Source organism: Ranitomeya variabilis, chromosome 5 (genome assembly GCF_051348905.1).
Source record: "Ranitomeya variabilis isolate aRanVar5 chromosome 5, aRanVar5.hap1, whole genome shotgun sequence".
Taxonomy (NCBI): Eukaryota; Metazoa; Chordata; class Amphibia; order Anura; family Dendrobatidae; genus Ranitomeya; species Ranitomeya variabilis.
In genome coordinates this window covers 35,941,691-35,958,252 of record NC_135236.1, presented here as the reverse complement: position 1 = coordinate 35,958,252, position 16,562 = coordinate 35,941,691, and the positions used below count along the sequence as shown (strand labels likewise).

Below are 16,562 nucleotides of genomic sequence, written 5' to 3'. Positions count from 1 at the left end.
AGAATAGGAAGTCAGGAAGGGGATTGCTACTAACTTGGGTGCGTCAGGAGGCAACACAGGAAGCATTTCCATTTAAATGTCCATGCTGGTTTATTGGTGCTTTATAGACCAGCCACAAGCAAAGGAAAAATAAAGTCTTTCAGCGCAGGCAAAACAAAGTAAGCAATTTTTGACAAAGTCTCTTTAGAGCCAGCACAGAGCACACAGACTGGATAGCACAAAACAAGCCTCTCAGTGCTATGTGCACCAGAGCAGTACTCCTGAATTACATCACAGATGACATCCACCTCTGTGATACATACCTCCCATCAACTGTGTGTCCGGTAGCTACCTAACAGGCTCTACATACAAAACCCTGCAGGAAAATCAAAGTCTGTAATTCTCGAGGCAGCAGCTGCAGTGTCATCAAAGACACATTTATTTTTGTTTTATGGTCACATCCTATGCATGATAATTGTCTCAGATTTGCAAGACTGTCCTGTTTTTTGATGACAGTCATGGAAAATTTGGGGATGTTCCAGACCGAAAAAGATGCCGGAGTTTATGCAAACTTTGCTCACAATTGGTCTGTTGGGTTGAGGGCTCTTCCACACAGAATTATACCCCCACAGTTCTCAATTAAGAATGAGGCCCCACACTGTCCCTCAACACACAATGGTGCCCTCACAGCCAATCTCATACAGTATGATGCCCCCACAGTTCCCCCACAGAGAATTTCATCCCCATAGTCCTCCTACACTTAATGATGTACTCACAGCCCTCCCACACAAAATGATGCCCATGCAGCCACCCTGAGAGAGTATGATACTCCACATTTATCCCATACAGAATGGTGCCTCCTTAGTTCCCTCATACATAATGATGATCCCACAATCTCTCACACAGAATAATGGCCCACAATTGCCCCACACAGAATGATGCCCTAATACTCCCCAAACACAGTTTGATGCTCCCACAGTCCTCCTTCACAGAATGATGCCCCAATATTCCTCCTACAGTGGATGTATTTGCAGAGCAGACTGTTAGCTGAATAAAACTTTTTTTCACCTGCATATTACCATTATTACTGTTAGGCACCGGGATTCTCCCTCTGCACGGGATGGATGCCAAACCTTGCCTTCTCCTGCGGTCCCCCATTCAGTTTTAACCACAGTGTATGCTAGTAGTGTATCATAACCACCATTCGTCAAACTCAATCTGACAGGTGGCCCGCCCCTATCAAGATGTATCAAAAGGGTGTAACCCCTCCTCCCCGCCCTGTCAGCAGCTGTCTCTCCTTGTCTGGCTGTCAGCTTGTGTTATAGTATGATATTGTTTGATCCCTGGATTATTATCCCAGTATTGTTTTTTATATTAGATTTTTTACATATTGCTAATTGGATACATTAACACAAACAGTTGTTTGTGGCACATATGTGTAAAATTGTGTTTTTATAACACACGGTGCCCCGTTATACAATTATATCCTAGTTGTTTTGCGGTCTTCTGTAAGCTGTATTTTAGAGACAGCTGGACACTGCACATTTAGAATGAAACAGCATATTTTTCAGCTTATAACGCAGTTTCTCATTTTCATGAGTTTTAAGAGGTCGTGTTATGTGTGATAAGGGGCTACATGCTCGTGTGGTTAATAGATAAAATACAGATATAATATGCCAATTCACCAACAGTGACCGGCTTACACATAACTCGGCAATAATCAAGGGTAGATATACAATACAAGGCAATAGACTTTATTAAAGTATGTATCAGACAGGCGTGATATTTACTAAGGCAGCTGAAATGAACTTGCCTCTGTAATCAGAGCAGTGTATTTTATACACAGTGTTCACATATAGTGAATAGAGCTTCTATATGCGATTGTGCGGGTGTTTTATAATACACCATGCTGTTTATTCATTATATGTTTTTCTGTCCGAACAGCGGATTAAACTTGAAAATTTTGGCAAAAACTATCCTATATTAATGCTCGTATTTTTATTACACTCAGCCCCAAATGAGTCACTGCTAATTTGATGACCCAATTTTTATCATTTCAATACTATACATTAACTAAATGCTAGAGCTTATGTTACAATATTTTATCTGTTTATTTTATATCATATTAGACTTTCACATTATTTGTAGCGGTTTGTGTGGGTGCTAGATTATGTATATTCTGTGTTTCTGCACTATTATTTGTTGAAAATTTATCACTAAATCGATAATTTCTAACAACGGCGTCTTTTGTAATATGCAACAACTCATATTTGTGGCTTCTTTTTCTATTTGCAGTGCAAGCTCAGCACGGGGTTAGTTATCTTATCTAGCTTAAACAGACTAGCTGGCTACACCCAACAAAGCATCAAAAAGAAACTTTGATGACACAGATATAACTCAGCTAACTAAATGCTAGAGTTTCGGTTTTCCTTTAAAAATATGAATATTATTGAATAGTCTCATATCCCATCTCCGACAATAGACCCTAAGCATTTTTCATATTATTTGTAGACACTCTAACGGACATATTATGCATAGCCGCTGTTTTGACAAGTATGAAGCGGCGTGTTTTTATACGTTCATAACAATCATAACCACTATATTGCAAACGTTTAAACGTGTATTTTATTCACAGTTCTCACTAGTCAGGTTTAGATTTATTTAAATTCAGAGGTGGTGTGTATGTACACAGGAATGATTTAGTTTAAAAGCATATAGTTCAGAGATAATGTCTGGCGTTGGACAAGCAGTTATCAATCTTTCATACGTATCACAGAAAGATTTTAGTTTGACCTGTGCTAGTTTAATTTCTGCGTACTGGCCAGCCATGGCAATAAATATTTTGATGTGTTCAGCATTCCACACAGGGGCCCCCCTGTAACATGAATGTTCAGCAACAGTGTGTTTTTTACTAACGCGGTGCCGTGGCACTGCGCGTTTCTTTAGAGGCAGCACATTGTCAAAATCGCTAGAAGATCCCGCAAGACCAGAATCTGCAGACTGTGCAGCATGGCGTACCCGTATATTGAACGGAGCTGTGGGGGACCACATACCAACAGAGAGCTGCTCATATTCTCTGTTTTCAGAAGTAACTTGTGGTATGTTATCGGTGCTATCGGACTCCTGAGTTATGCAGGGGCTGTCGTTCAGCGCTGCAAATCTCTTTCTTGAGGCGTTCTTAGATTTTTGACAGGGAATCTTGGGAATTGGATTCCCGGTGTGTTTGGGTGCCGCGTACCCTTCCGCACGAGCCTCAACACAGAGGGGCGAAAGAGGCGCTGTTCTCACAACCACATCCGCTCTTTGGGTATGATTCTGCGCAGACCCGTAATTACAGCATTGCAAATCTCGTGGCTGAAGATCAGGCGTATCTAAAAGAAAAGATACAGGTGTCAGTTATCCGCAAAACCGGCGTAAAATTGGAAAAGCTGCATGGCTGTAGTTATCCACGAAGCGTCGTAATATTTGAAAACTTACTGGCGTCCGTTACCCATGAAATCACTGAATTTTTCAAATAGAATTTTTCCGACCGCTAATTTACCAGTTGTAAATAAGTTATAACTAAATTATAACTACCACAGAAAAGCGAGAATCGTATGTATTTCAAGTGAACCGCTACCTTTTCTTTTCCAGAGACACCCGCTTAACGAATTTCCACGGCTTTTAGGCGCCACGTCATTCTTGACATCTACGATCACGACGTCTGAGTCCAGGTCTTCACACGGTTCGGGAGCATGCCAGTCTTCCGGCATATAGACCGAGGGATCCGTGTCACTATCTGTATGAGAAATTACACTTAGTACGCGTTTACATACAAAGGATTAAAGCATCCGACATAGTATAATATAGTTTTACGGTATGGCCCTGTTTATGGTGTATCCGTTAATAATTTAGTATTACACTGGCGACTAGCTGCGTAATTTGTTTAATAATTTAACCCTATATTTATTATGACATAATTTATGTGCTTTCTACACATCCATCTCTCTGACAGGCTTTACAAAAATACTGACAGGAATGATTGTTCTTGTGATGAAACACTGAATTGCAGAGCTCACAAAAGTGCTTAGCACCGATAAAACCCTTCATATTTTTGATACCGTAGTAGTGATTATCATGGAACAATATGAATACGGTTTTACCATTAGCTGTATTGCTGCTCTGAAAGTAGCGCCAATCACCCTGACTATAGTACAGTACTTTAATGGTAATCCCCAAATATTGTTCATGCCGGTATTCAAGCATTACTGGATAGAATCATCAGGGACATTGAACCTGGTGACTTTGTGCAGTTAAGGTTTGAAGGTAGCGATACTTTAGACCCTATTTTCACTACAAAACAAACCAGGGAAAATTTTAATTCTGAATCTTTTTTAAATGCCGTTGCCAACACACTTCAAAGTAACGCGGAATGCATAGCATCCAATACGCTAAAGCTAGTCGTCACCATCATTAAAAACCGCCGCGGTGGTGTAAAAAGGCGCTTGAAAGCTATAGCGAGCAGTCAGATCATTAAACAAAAGAGGCAATGGTTGTATGATTTTAACAATTACACGACAAATCTGTGTTTGGCTGCTAGTGTGTGCGCCCTGATGGACGACACGGGTGTCGCTGATGCCGTTTTACTGAGCCGCTCTAAAAACATACACACAGCCCTGGGCATCCCTGATGATCAGCTAGTGAGTTTTAGCGACATCCCGGCATTTGAAAAATATTTGGGGATTACCATTAAAGTACTGTACTATAGTCAGGGTGATTGGCGCTACTTTCAGAGCAGCAATACAGCTAATGGTAAAACCGTATTCATATTGTTCCATGATAATCACTACTACGGTATCAAAAATATGAAGGGTTTTATCGGTGCTAAGCACTTTTGTGAGCTCTGCAATTCAGTGTTTCATCACAAGAACAATCATTCCTGTCAGTATTTTTGTAAAGCCTGTCAGAGAGATGGATGTGTAGAAAGCACATAAATTATGTCATAATAAATATAGGGTTAAATTATTAAACAAATTACGCAGCTAGTCGCCAGTATAATACTAAATTATTAACGGATACACCATAAACAGGGCCATACCGTAAAACTATATTATACTATGTCGGATGCTTTAATCCTTTGTATGTAAACGCGTACTAAGTGTAATTTCTCATACAGATAGTGACACGGATCCCTCGGTCTATATGCCGGAAGACTGGCATGCTCCCGAACCGTGTGAAGACCTGGACTCAGACGTCGTGATCGTAGATGTCAAGAATGACGTGGCGCCTAAAAGCCGTGGAAATTCGTTAAGCGGGTGTCTCTGGAAAAGAAAAGGTAGCGGTTCACTTGAAATACATACGATTCTCGCTTTTCTGTGGTAGTTATAATTTAGTTATAACTTATTTACAACTGGTAAATTAGCGGTCGGAAAAATTCTATTTGAAAAATTCAGTGATTTCATGGGTAACGGACGCCAGTAAGTTTTCAAATATTACGACGCTTCGTGGATAACTACAGCCATGCAGCTTTTCCAATTTTACGCCGGTTTTGCGGATAACTGACACCTGTATCTTTTCTTTTAGATACGCCTGATCTTCAGCCACGAGATTTACAATGCTGTAATTACGGGTCTGCGCAGAATCATACCCAAAGAGCGGATGTGGTTGTGAGAACAGCGCCTCTTTCGCCCCTCTGTGTTGAGGCTCGTGCGGAAGGGTACGCGGCACCCAAACACACCGGGAATCCAATTCCCAAGATTCCCTGTCAAAAATCTAAGAACGCCTCAAGAAAGAGATTTGCAGCGCTGAACGACAGCCCCTGCATAACTCAGGAGTCCGATAGCACCGATAACATACCACAAGTTACTTCTGAAAACAGAGAATATGAGCAGCTCTCTGTTGGTATGTGGTCCCCCACAGCTCCGTTCAATATACGGGTACGCCATGCTGCACAGTCTGCAGATTCTGGTCTTGCGGGATCTTCTAGCGATTTTGACAATGTGCTGCCTCTAAAGAAACGCGCAGTGCCACGGCACCGCGTTAGTAAAAAACACACTGTTGCTGAACATTCATGTTACAGGGGGGCCCCTGTGTGGAATGCTGAACACATCAAAATATTTATTGCCATGGCTGGCCAGTACGCAGAAATTAAACTAGCACAGGTCAAACTAAAATCTTTCTGTGATACGTATGAAAGATTGATAACTGCTTGTCCAACGCCAGACATTATCGCTGAACTATATGCTTTTAAACTAAATCATTCCTGTGTACATACACACCACCTCTGAATTTAAATAAATCTAAACCTGACTAGTGAGAACTGTGAATAAAATACACGTTTAAACGTTTGCAATATAGTGGTTATGATTGTTATGAACGTATAAAAACACGCCGCTTCATACTTGTCAAAACAGCGGCTATGCATAATATGTCCGTTAGAGTGTCTACAAATAATATGAAAAATGCTTAGGGTCTATTGTCGGAGATGGGATATGAGACTATTCAATAATATTCATATTTTTAAAGGAAAACCGAAACTCTAGCATTTAGTTAGCTGAGTTATATCTGTGTCATCAAAGTTTCTTTTTGATGCTTTGTTGGGTGTAGCCAGCTAGTCTGTTTAAGCTAGATAAGATAACTAACCCCGTGCTGAGCTTGCACTGCAAATAGAAAAAGAAGCCACAAATATGAGTTGTTGCATATTACAAAAGACGCCGTTGTTAGAAATTATCGATTTAGTGATAAATTTTCAACAAATAATAGTGCAGAAACACAGAATATACATAATCTAGCACCCACACAAACCGCTACAAATAATGTGAAAGTCTAATATGATATAAAATAAACAGATAAAATATTGTAACATAAGCTCTAGCATTTAGTTAATGTATAGTATTGAAATGATAAAAATTGGGTCATCAAATTAGCAGTGACTCATTTGGGGCTGAGTGTAATAAAAATACGAGCATTAATATAGGATAGTTTTTGCCAAAATTTTCAAGTTTAATCCGCTGTTCGGACAGAAAAACATATAATGAATAAACAGCATGGTGTATTATAAAACACCCGCACAATCGCATATAGAAGCTCTATTCACTATATGTGAACACTGTGTATAAAATACACTGCTCTGATTACAGAGGCAAGTTCATTTCAGCTGCCTTAGTAAATATCACGCCTGTCTGATACATACTTTAATAAAGTCTATTGCCTTGTATTGTATATCTACCCTTGATTATTGCCGAGTTATGTGTAAGCCGGTCACTGTTGGTGAATTGGCATATTATATCTGTATTTTATCTATTAACCACACGAGCATGTAGCCCCTTATCACACATAACACGACCTCTTAAAACTCATGAAAATGAGAAACTGCGTTATAAGCTGAAAAATATGCTGTTTCATTCTAAATGTGCAGTGTCCAGCTGTCTCTAAAATACAGCTTACAGAAGACCGCAAAACAACTAGGATATAATTGTATAACGGGGCACCGTGTGTTATAAAAACACAATTTTACACATATGTGCCACAAACAACTGTTTGTGTTAATGTATCCAATTAGCAATATGCAAAAAATCTAATATAAAAAACAATACTGGGATAATAATCCAGGGATCAAACAATATCATACTATAACACAAGCTGACAGCCAGACAAGGAGAGACAGCTGCTGACAGGGCGGGGAGGAGGGGTTACACCCTTTTGATACATCTTGATAGGGGCGGGCCACCTGTCAGATTGAGTTTGACGAATGGTGGTTATGATACACTACTTATGCTGCTGAGGAAAGACGTCGGTCTCAGCTTCTTGCTCAGATCTGGGCTGGTTACTGCTGCCTCTCCAGGTTCAGCTATAGTAGCTGGCAATACTCAGCAGTGAGCAGTCACTCCTGAGACTAAGTCCAGGTTTCGCTCTACTGAGCATGCTCGTAGGTTGACTTCATGTTGGTAGTTGCCCATCACATGCTCAAGTCCTGGCCCAGCTTCGGATTGGCCAGTGAGCAAGGTCCTGTCAGATTGATAGAAACTATAAAAGGATCTTTGGCGCTCCCATCAAGATCACTTATGTTATGTGTGTGTGAGGAACCTAACGGTACTGTGGACTCTATTTTTTGAACTCCAGGCAGGCTTTGTGCCTTTAGAATTCCAGCTTCCCCGGAGAGAAGGGGTATGCAAGGATTCAGGCCTTGGCCATAGGCCTTTAGAATTCAGGCCGCTCCGGAGAGGAGTTCTGTGTGCTTGGAGTCCACTACCGGTTCCCTTGCCCCAGTGGGGTTAGCATTCACCTGTGAAGATAACAGGGTTCGCATTTGTAACGCCCGGGAGACCGAGGTACCCAGCACCAGATCAATGAGGTCCGTCTCTTGAGGGGGATGTCACTAGTGGCTTGACCCGGTGCTTTGGCCTCAGGCGATGCACAGTGTAAGGGGTATCATGAAGGAACAGACACTTACTTGATCAGCAGCAGGTCTTCTCAGCTGTGATGACCCCGATCCTGGATCGATGGCTATTGTCCAAATGAAAGACTGAGGCGCTGAAACGTTTAACCAGTTTACTTCAACACAAAGGGAATTGCAATCAGTACTGTCACCGGAGTCTGTATGAGAATTCTGAATTACTCTGACCCTGTCAGGATTTCCACCTCTTATTATGCGCAGTTTCTATATGGCCCTGCTGCTGTTTGTGAACTGGCTGCCGACCCAATCTGTCTCTTCTGTACTCTGGTTCGACGGACAACCCGAGTCCTTTTTTGTCGGATTACCCCCTCTGGGAGTATCGCTGAACTCTGTGTCTGTTGCTGCGTCTTACCCTGGTGAAGCTGATATCACCTCACTTCCTTCCGGTTGCTGTATTATATATAATAAATATAGCCACGGATCCGGTATCCGTCTCTGCGCCTATTCTGGGTAGAGGTTATTGCTACCTGGTTCTCACAATGTCCTTTTTCTCTATTCCTCTTTTCCTACTATGGGTATTACGGGCCTATAATCCGTCATAGGGCTGTTAGGAGTTCAGTTATACGACCTCTCACTTTCAGCTCGTGAACCCAACTGCCAGTCCTTTTCCCAGACCAGAATAGATCAAGGGGAGTCTCTGGAGCTCCCCCTTCTGGCCGGAGATGGTAGTGCAGTCTTGCTATTTTAATATTTGTATTTAGTGTCAATAACTATTTTTGTGGCAAATACCCCTAGGGGCGCCACATTTTCCCCCTTAGTTAAGAACAGTACTCCGGGACTGTGGGATGATAACATTTTGAAATAACAATTGATATGTACAGAGTCTTAAAAATAAAAATATTACAAAAACCACTCAAAGAAACAAAAAAAATGGAATTCTGTAAAAAGTCACTTCAAATAGCGTCCATTAATACAGTTCTATCCTTGAAGGTAGGAAGCTAAGTTCACAAAGCAGTCTTTCCGGAGCTTTGATTTAGTATTTCCGGGCTGATAAAAAGTTCAAGAATATGCAAGAAGTTCATACAGGTAAGTCTCTGTAGGTACTGGGCTTAAACGTTACAGAACGATAACAATGACTATGGTCTTATAGTTGGTAATCCGCATACCTGGCCGGTAATTGACCCTGGGTACTACGCTGGGATCTACGTAATAGTGGTGTCTCTTTATGTGGTGTACTTCTGTCTACTGCGGATATAGTATCTGCCCTCTCTGCTAAAGATAATTCCACAACTATGGGGTTAGCAAGTCCACCGTGAATGAGATTACTCTGATCGGGAATCTGTTCTTCCTGGTCTGGAACCTCTTGCAGCACGGGCTCAGCCTCTTCCTGTCTTGGGACTTCTAATATCGGGTTCGGTGTTGGATAAAAGGCCACCATGGGAACCACTACCGCACCATGGTATGTTAGTAGGGTTTTGGGAAAGTCTCCTATACAGGTGTGATACATTTCCTCTTCTTTTTCCTTTACAGGTTGAACCTGTATGGGTTGAATAACTTCTGGTTCTGGCTGGACAACTTCTGGCTCTTTCAACGTCTCCGGACATAATTTAAGATTGTCTCTAGACACTAGTACAGATGTTAAACCTCCGTTTTTGCTAATGAGACACATTTTAGGATTATCCATTCTTGTTGGTAAAACTGTGTAGGGTACGGCTTCCCATTGATTATCCAGTTTATTGGTTCGACGATTCCTCTTGAGTACTTGGTCACGAAGTTGTAATTAGATAACCGGGCTATCCATAGCTGTTCTAACGCACCTAATTTAGCTGTGTCTAGGTGGGTCAATGGATTGTTGTCAGTATAGACAATAAATTCTGCACCGGTCAAATAGTGTTTGAAACGTTCAGTCACAGCCCAAACTACCGCCAGTAGCTCCAATTTGAAGGAACTATAATTTTCTGAATTTCTTTCAGTAGGCCGGAGTTTTCTACTTGCAAAGGCGATGACTTTCTCCCGACCTTCTTGCTTTTGTGACAGCACCGCTCCCAATCCCACATTACTGGCATCGGTGTGGAGGATGAAAGGTTGATGGTAATCCAGGTACGCCAGAACTTCTTCTCCGGTTAGTGCCTTCTTTAGTTGCTCAAAGGAGTCTTCTCTTTCGTCGTTCCACTGAAAAGGAGGGTTTCGGTTTGAAGGTTTCTTCGTCTGCCCTATCAAAGCATCTTGCAAGGGCGCTGCCAATTTGGTAAATCCTTTTATAAATCTACGATAGTAACCCACTAATCCCAAGACTTGCCTCACTTCTTTTGCGTTGGTAGGTCTTGGCCAATCCCTTATGGCAGTTATTTTCTCGGGATCCGGTGCTACTCCCTCCGAACTCACGATGTGCCCTAAGTATTGTACCTTTGGCTTGAGAAGGTGACATTTGGATGGTTTGATTTTCATACCATACTTGGATAAGGCTTCGAACACCTCTGCCAGGTCTGTTAAGTGCTGTTCGTAGGTGTTTGAGTAGACGATCACATCATCTAGGTACAGGAGGACGGTCTCGAAGTTCTTGTGTCCGAGGCAACATTCCATCAGTCGCTGGAAAGTACCGGATGCGTTGCAGAGTCCGAACGGCATGCAATTAAATTCGCTTAGACCCATTGGTGTGGTGAATGCCGTTTTTTCTTTATCTCTCTCAGCCACAGGGACTTGCCAATACCCGCTTGTTATGTCTAAGGTGGAAAAAAAATTAGCAGATTTTAAAGCAGTCAAGGACTCTTCTATCCTAGGCAAGGGATAGGCGTCTTTATGGGTGATGTTATTAATCCGCCGGTAGTCTACGCACATTCTCATGGTTCCGTCCTTTTTTTTGACAATCACCAGAGGGGCCGCCCAAGGGCTACAACTATCTCTTATTGCCCCGGCCTGTTTCATCTCTCTCAGCATGTCCTTCGTGCATTGATAGTGAGCGGGCGGTATGGGTCTATATCTTTCTTTTATCGGGGGATGGTCACCGGTGGGGATTGTATGTTCCACCCCTTCTATCCATCCGAAGTCCAATGGGTGTTTACTGAAGACCTGTTCATATTCCGTCACTAATCTATACACCCCTTGTCTTTGATAGGTAGGTGTTGAATCTACACCCACGTCTAGCTGTTGGCACCAATCCTCCGATTCTCCATCTGAGCCGTTATCTTCCACCTGACAGGTTGATTCTAAGGGCTCAACGGTTGTGATGGCATTGTTGTCAACAGTATATAACTTTGCCACTGTAGCGTACCTTGGCAAAGTGACCTCTTCCTCTCCACAGTTCAAAAGTCGTACCGGCACCCGTCCCCGGTGTACCTCGACCACCCCTCGTGCCGTGAGTATAGTGGGCCTGCTGTCGGTGTACGCTGGTTCTATTAAGGCTTGATAGTCTCGTCCTTTAGTACCAATGGCTGCTCTACACCATACCAGCATTTCTGTTTTTGGTGGGATTACAATAGACGTTGGATCACTCACCCTCACACTGTCGATTTCTCCACCTGCAACTTCTATCTGTTGCCTTAACATCAACACTTTTATTTCCCTCCGGAGAACTCTCTACTGGCAGGATTGGGCAGTTTCAGCAATTTGTTGTAAGACAGAAATAACTTCGGAAAAGCAGTTCTCTAACACATTCATTCCTATCAAAACAGTTGGTTCACAGTTCTGTCGATCAACATCAACGACAATTATACCCTGTTTCTTCAATTCTGCTTTACCAATCTTTATAGTCATCTCCCTGAATCCTAGTTTCGGTACCAACTTACCATTACTGGCCCATATATCTAGTTCAACATCAGAGGGTCCTTTATCAATATCTACCTCAGCCCAGTACCTCTTATAAAGGATATATGGTATAGATGAAATCTGGGAACCTGTATCCAGCAAAGCGTTGAGGGGAATTCCGTCCAGCATGATAGGGATGATGGGTCGTCCTCCGATGTACCTGTCGTGCCAGGGTGTTGGGCCTTGAAAATTCATTCCTGCGAAGCGGCCCGCATTCCCAGGGGATTCCCGTTTAAATCACAATTTCGTGCAAAGTGGCCTGGCTGCTGGCAACGGCGGCAAATGGGCTGTCCATCCAGTTGGTAGCGGTCACGGGGTCGTCCTCTCCATGTCGGGTATCTCCGGGACCTCATCCATGGAACATCCTCTCTACGGTTTGCCAACTCCATCTTGGGTTCTCTCATCTCCTGCATGGTTTTAGCCATTGAAGCAACAACATCAGTTAAAGAGTCAAGCTTTTGCTGAAGAGCCTCATTAGTAATGGGCCCCAGGGACTTAGCACTGGCACCGGACGTAGCTGATGTCACTGGCATTCCCCGTTGCTGAAGTGCATCTGCCATGGGTTGTGTGAGATCCTGATCCCGAGGTGCCTCTGCCAGCTGGAGACGTATAGCACTCTCCTTTAATTGGGCGAATGTCAATTCAGGGTTCTTAAAAACAAGCATGCTCACATGCCCCCGGTGAGAAGGGGTGTAGAGTCCCTCAATAAATTGATCTCTTAGCAGTTTATCAGCTCCTGTATTAAAAATGGGTTCAGCCAGTGTAAGTGATTTAAGGGCTTCCTGCAGGTTTAAGGCAAAATCTCTCACGCCCTCATTAGCTTTTTGTTTGCAATTAAAGAATCGTACTTTAGCTTTGCTGCTGGCAGTGGTTTCAAATGTAGCTTTTAATCCAGCAAATATGCGTTCAACAGTACCTTTTAGATCAGTTGCCCATGCCGTGACTTCTCGCTTAGCATGGCCACTTAACTGCATCATCAGGAGAATAACACGCTGAGCTTCACCCACGGGGAACATATCAAAATGAGCCAGCATCTTTTCCCTGAAACCGTCAAGGGTATTAGGTTCACCTTCATACATTGGAAGCCACGGGCCACCCGGGGTATATGGCACTGCTGCGCTGCCAGGCTCTCTATCGACACTCTGTCTTTCAGCTGCATTAGCGTCGCCGGGTGCTGCGGCGTCTCCGTGCTGTGACATACTGTACCCTCTTAGTTAATCCAGACCCCTCCGGTCCCAGCTTCCATCTAGATAATGTAGATTCGTTCCTCTGTGCAGCAGGATGACAATTACATGCCCCCTGCTGCCTCTAACTGCCGCACGCTCTGTGATGGTGGATTTTGAAGTTTTTCAGTTAGACTTAGGCTTGGGTAATGATGTAGCTCGATTAACAGTTTTGTGCCTAACGGTTATGAGATGATTACATCAGGGGATGGCGGCCATTTTTACCCCATTATAACCAATGGAGAAAAGTCACTTTCAATAGTTTTCAATGGGGAACGGGATTTTCTTTAACAAAGTCAATTTCCAAGATTTTTCATCCAAATTTTCACAGTTTCAGACTCCAATTACGGCACACAATACCCGGTGTACGGGCTGGCCCGATCCTGTTCGCGATGCCAGTTGTAACGCCCGGGAGACTGAGGTACCCAGCACCAGATCAATGAGGTCCGTCTCTTGAGGGGGATGTCACGAGTGGCTTGACCCAATGCTGTGGTCTCAGGCGATGCACAGTGTAAGGGGTATCATGAAGGAACAGACACTTACTTGATCAGCAGCAGGTCCTCTCAGCTGTGAGGACCCCGATCCTGGATCGATGGCTATTGTCCAAATGAAAGACTGAGGCGCAGAAACGTTTAACCAGTTTACTTCAACACAAAGGGAATTGCAATCAGTACTGTCACCGGAGTCTGTATGAGAATTCTGAATTACTCTGACCCTGTCAGGATTTCCACCTCTTATTATGCGCAGTTTCTATATGGCCCTGCTGCTGTTTGTGAACTGGCTGCCGGCCCAATCTGTCTCTTCTGTGCTCTGGTTTGACGGACAACCCAAGTCCTTTTTGTCGGCTTACCCCCTCTGGGAGTACCGCTGAACTCTGTGTCTGTTGCTGCGTCTTACCCTGGTGAAGCTGATATCACCTCACTTCCTTCCGGTTGCTGTATTATATATAATAAATATAGCCACGGATCCGGTATCCGTCTCTGCGCCTATTCTGGGTAGAGGTTATTGCTACCCGGTTCTCACAATGTCCTTTCTCTATTCCTCTTTTCCTACTAAGGGTATTACGGGCCTATAATCCGTCATAGGGCTGTTAAGGCCCCGTCTCACACAGCGACGCTGCAGCGATACAGACAACGATGTTGATCGCTGCAGCGTCGCTGTGTGGTCGCTGTGTGGTCGCTGGGGAGCTGTCACACAGACAGCTCTCTCCAGCGACCAACGATCAGGGGAACGACTTCGGCATCGTTGAAACTGTCTTCAACGATGCCGAAGTCCCTCTGCAGCACCTGGGTAACCAGGGTAAACATCGGGTTACTAAGCGCAGGGCCGCGCTTAGTAACCCGATGTTTACCCTGGTTACCAGCGTAAATGTAAAAAAAAACAAACAGTACATACTCACCATCTGTTGCCCGTCAGGTCCCTTGCCATCTGCTTCCTGCTCTGACTGAGCCGCCGTACAGTGAGAGCAGAGCGCAGCGGTGACGTCACTGCTGTGCTCTCACTTTGCGGCGCTCAGTCAGAGCAGGAAGCAGACGGCAAGGGACCTGACGGGCAACAGATGGTGAGTATGTACTGTTTTTTTTTTTTTTACATTTACGCTGGTAACCAGGGTAAACATCGGGTTACTAAGCGCGGCCCTGCGCTTAGTAACCCGATGTTTACCCTGGTTACCAGTGAAGACATCGCTGGATCGGTGTCACACACACCGATTCAGCGATGTCAGCGGGACCTCAACGACCAAAAAAAGGTCCAGGCCATTCTGACACGACCAGCGATCTCGCAGCAGGGGCCTGATCGCTGGTACGTGTCACACATAGCGAGATCGCTACTGAGGTCGCTGTTGCGTCACAAAACTTGTGACTCAGCAGCGATCTCGCTAGCGATCTCGCTATGTGAGACGGGGCCTTTAGGAGTTCAGTTATACGACCTCTCACTTTCAGCTCTTCAACCCAACTGCCAGTCCTTTTCCCAGACCAGAATAGATTAAAAGGAGTCTCTGGAGCTCCCCCTTCTGGCCGGAGATGGTAGTGCAGTCTTGCTATTTTAGTATTTGTATTTAGTGTCAATAACTATTTTTGTGGCAAATACCCCTAGGGGCGCCACACATTTAGCGCCATTATCACTTTGTGGCTGTGTGCCTATAAACACAGCTGTGCTGCAGAGTTTCTTTCCCGTCGCTGTGTGCGATTGGCACAGCCACGTGCTTCTCTGCTGAGTGACATTTAACTCAGTGAGAGTCTGCTTCGTTCACTGCTCGTCACGCCATTGTCCTCTTAGCTGAAGTACCATCTCTGCACGGTGGACCCCGGGCTGCGAACCCACTTTATTATCACATTTTATTTATTGCGTTCCGCCCACCCTAAGGCTTCTTTCACACTTGCGTCATGTGACGTGTATCGCAATCCGTCGTTTTGGGACCTTCGGCACAAAAAAACGTTCAAGGGAATGTTTTTTCGTATGTCGCATCCGCCATGTTCTACCGCGCATGCACGGCCGGAACTCCGCCCCCTCCTCCCTGGACTTTAGAATTGGCAATGGATGCATCAAAAAAACTGCATCCGCTGCCCACGTCGTGCACAAATTTCACAACGTGCGTCGGTACGTTGCACTGACGCTTAGAAACTGACCTGTACTGACACAAGTGTGAAAGAAGCCTAACAATTACTGCAGGTAAATAACCTTTTTGTAGGTGACAGGTTCTTATTCATTTATTACTCTATACTATGCAGTAGGTTAACCCAGTGAGTTGCACACAGCTGTAATACAGCACTTATAAAAGCCTCGCTGTACCACTATGTTCTACTGAATCACAACCAAAATGTTTAATAACTTTTTACTCTCATATTTAAATTGAAACTGATAGAAAAAAAAATGAAGTCCATCAGATTATGATCCATTATTCCTAAGTGCAGGATACCACATCTGTCGTAGGACAGTGCTGCATGGAAGCAACATTTGGAGAAACAAGAAGGTTCTGACTTAGGACTTTAATCTTATTCTCTTGTCAAGTTTTTTTTATCACAAGTAAAGTTTAAGTTGATATTTTCTAAAGGAACGGCTGAGACAATACGATATTGAAGGATGTCCACAGAGTATAGGATCATATTATAGAGCTCCAGAGAATATACCGCAGTCATCTGTTCTGTGCAATTATCTTAATTTATTGTATTTCGGAGCCACCA

The 16,562-nt window shown here is 43.7% G+C and overlaps 1 protein-coding gene across 1 annotated transcript in view; it reads left to right on the top strand.

The window, feature by feature from the left end:
* The first annotated feature begins 5,160 nt into the window (after window positions 1-5,160).
* Window positions 5,161-16,562, top strand: part of LOC143774813 (extracellular calcium-sensing receptor-like) — a 49,164-nt gene continuing 37,762 nt past the window's right edge. The window contains exons 1-2 of the mRNA XM_077262582.1: window positions 5,161-5,293; window positions 5,542-5,859. Coding sequence (XP_077118697.1) covers window positions 5,161-5,293; window positions 5,542-5,859 — 451 coding nt within the window. The remainder of the gene's footprint in view (window positions 5,294-5,541; window positions 5,860-16,562) is intronic.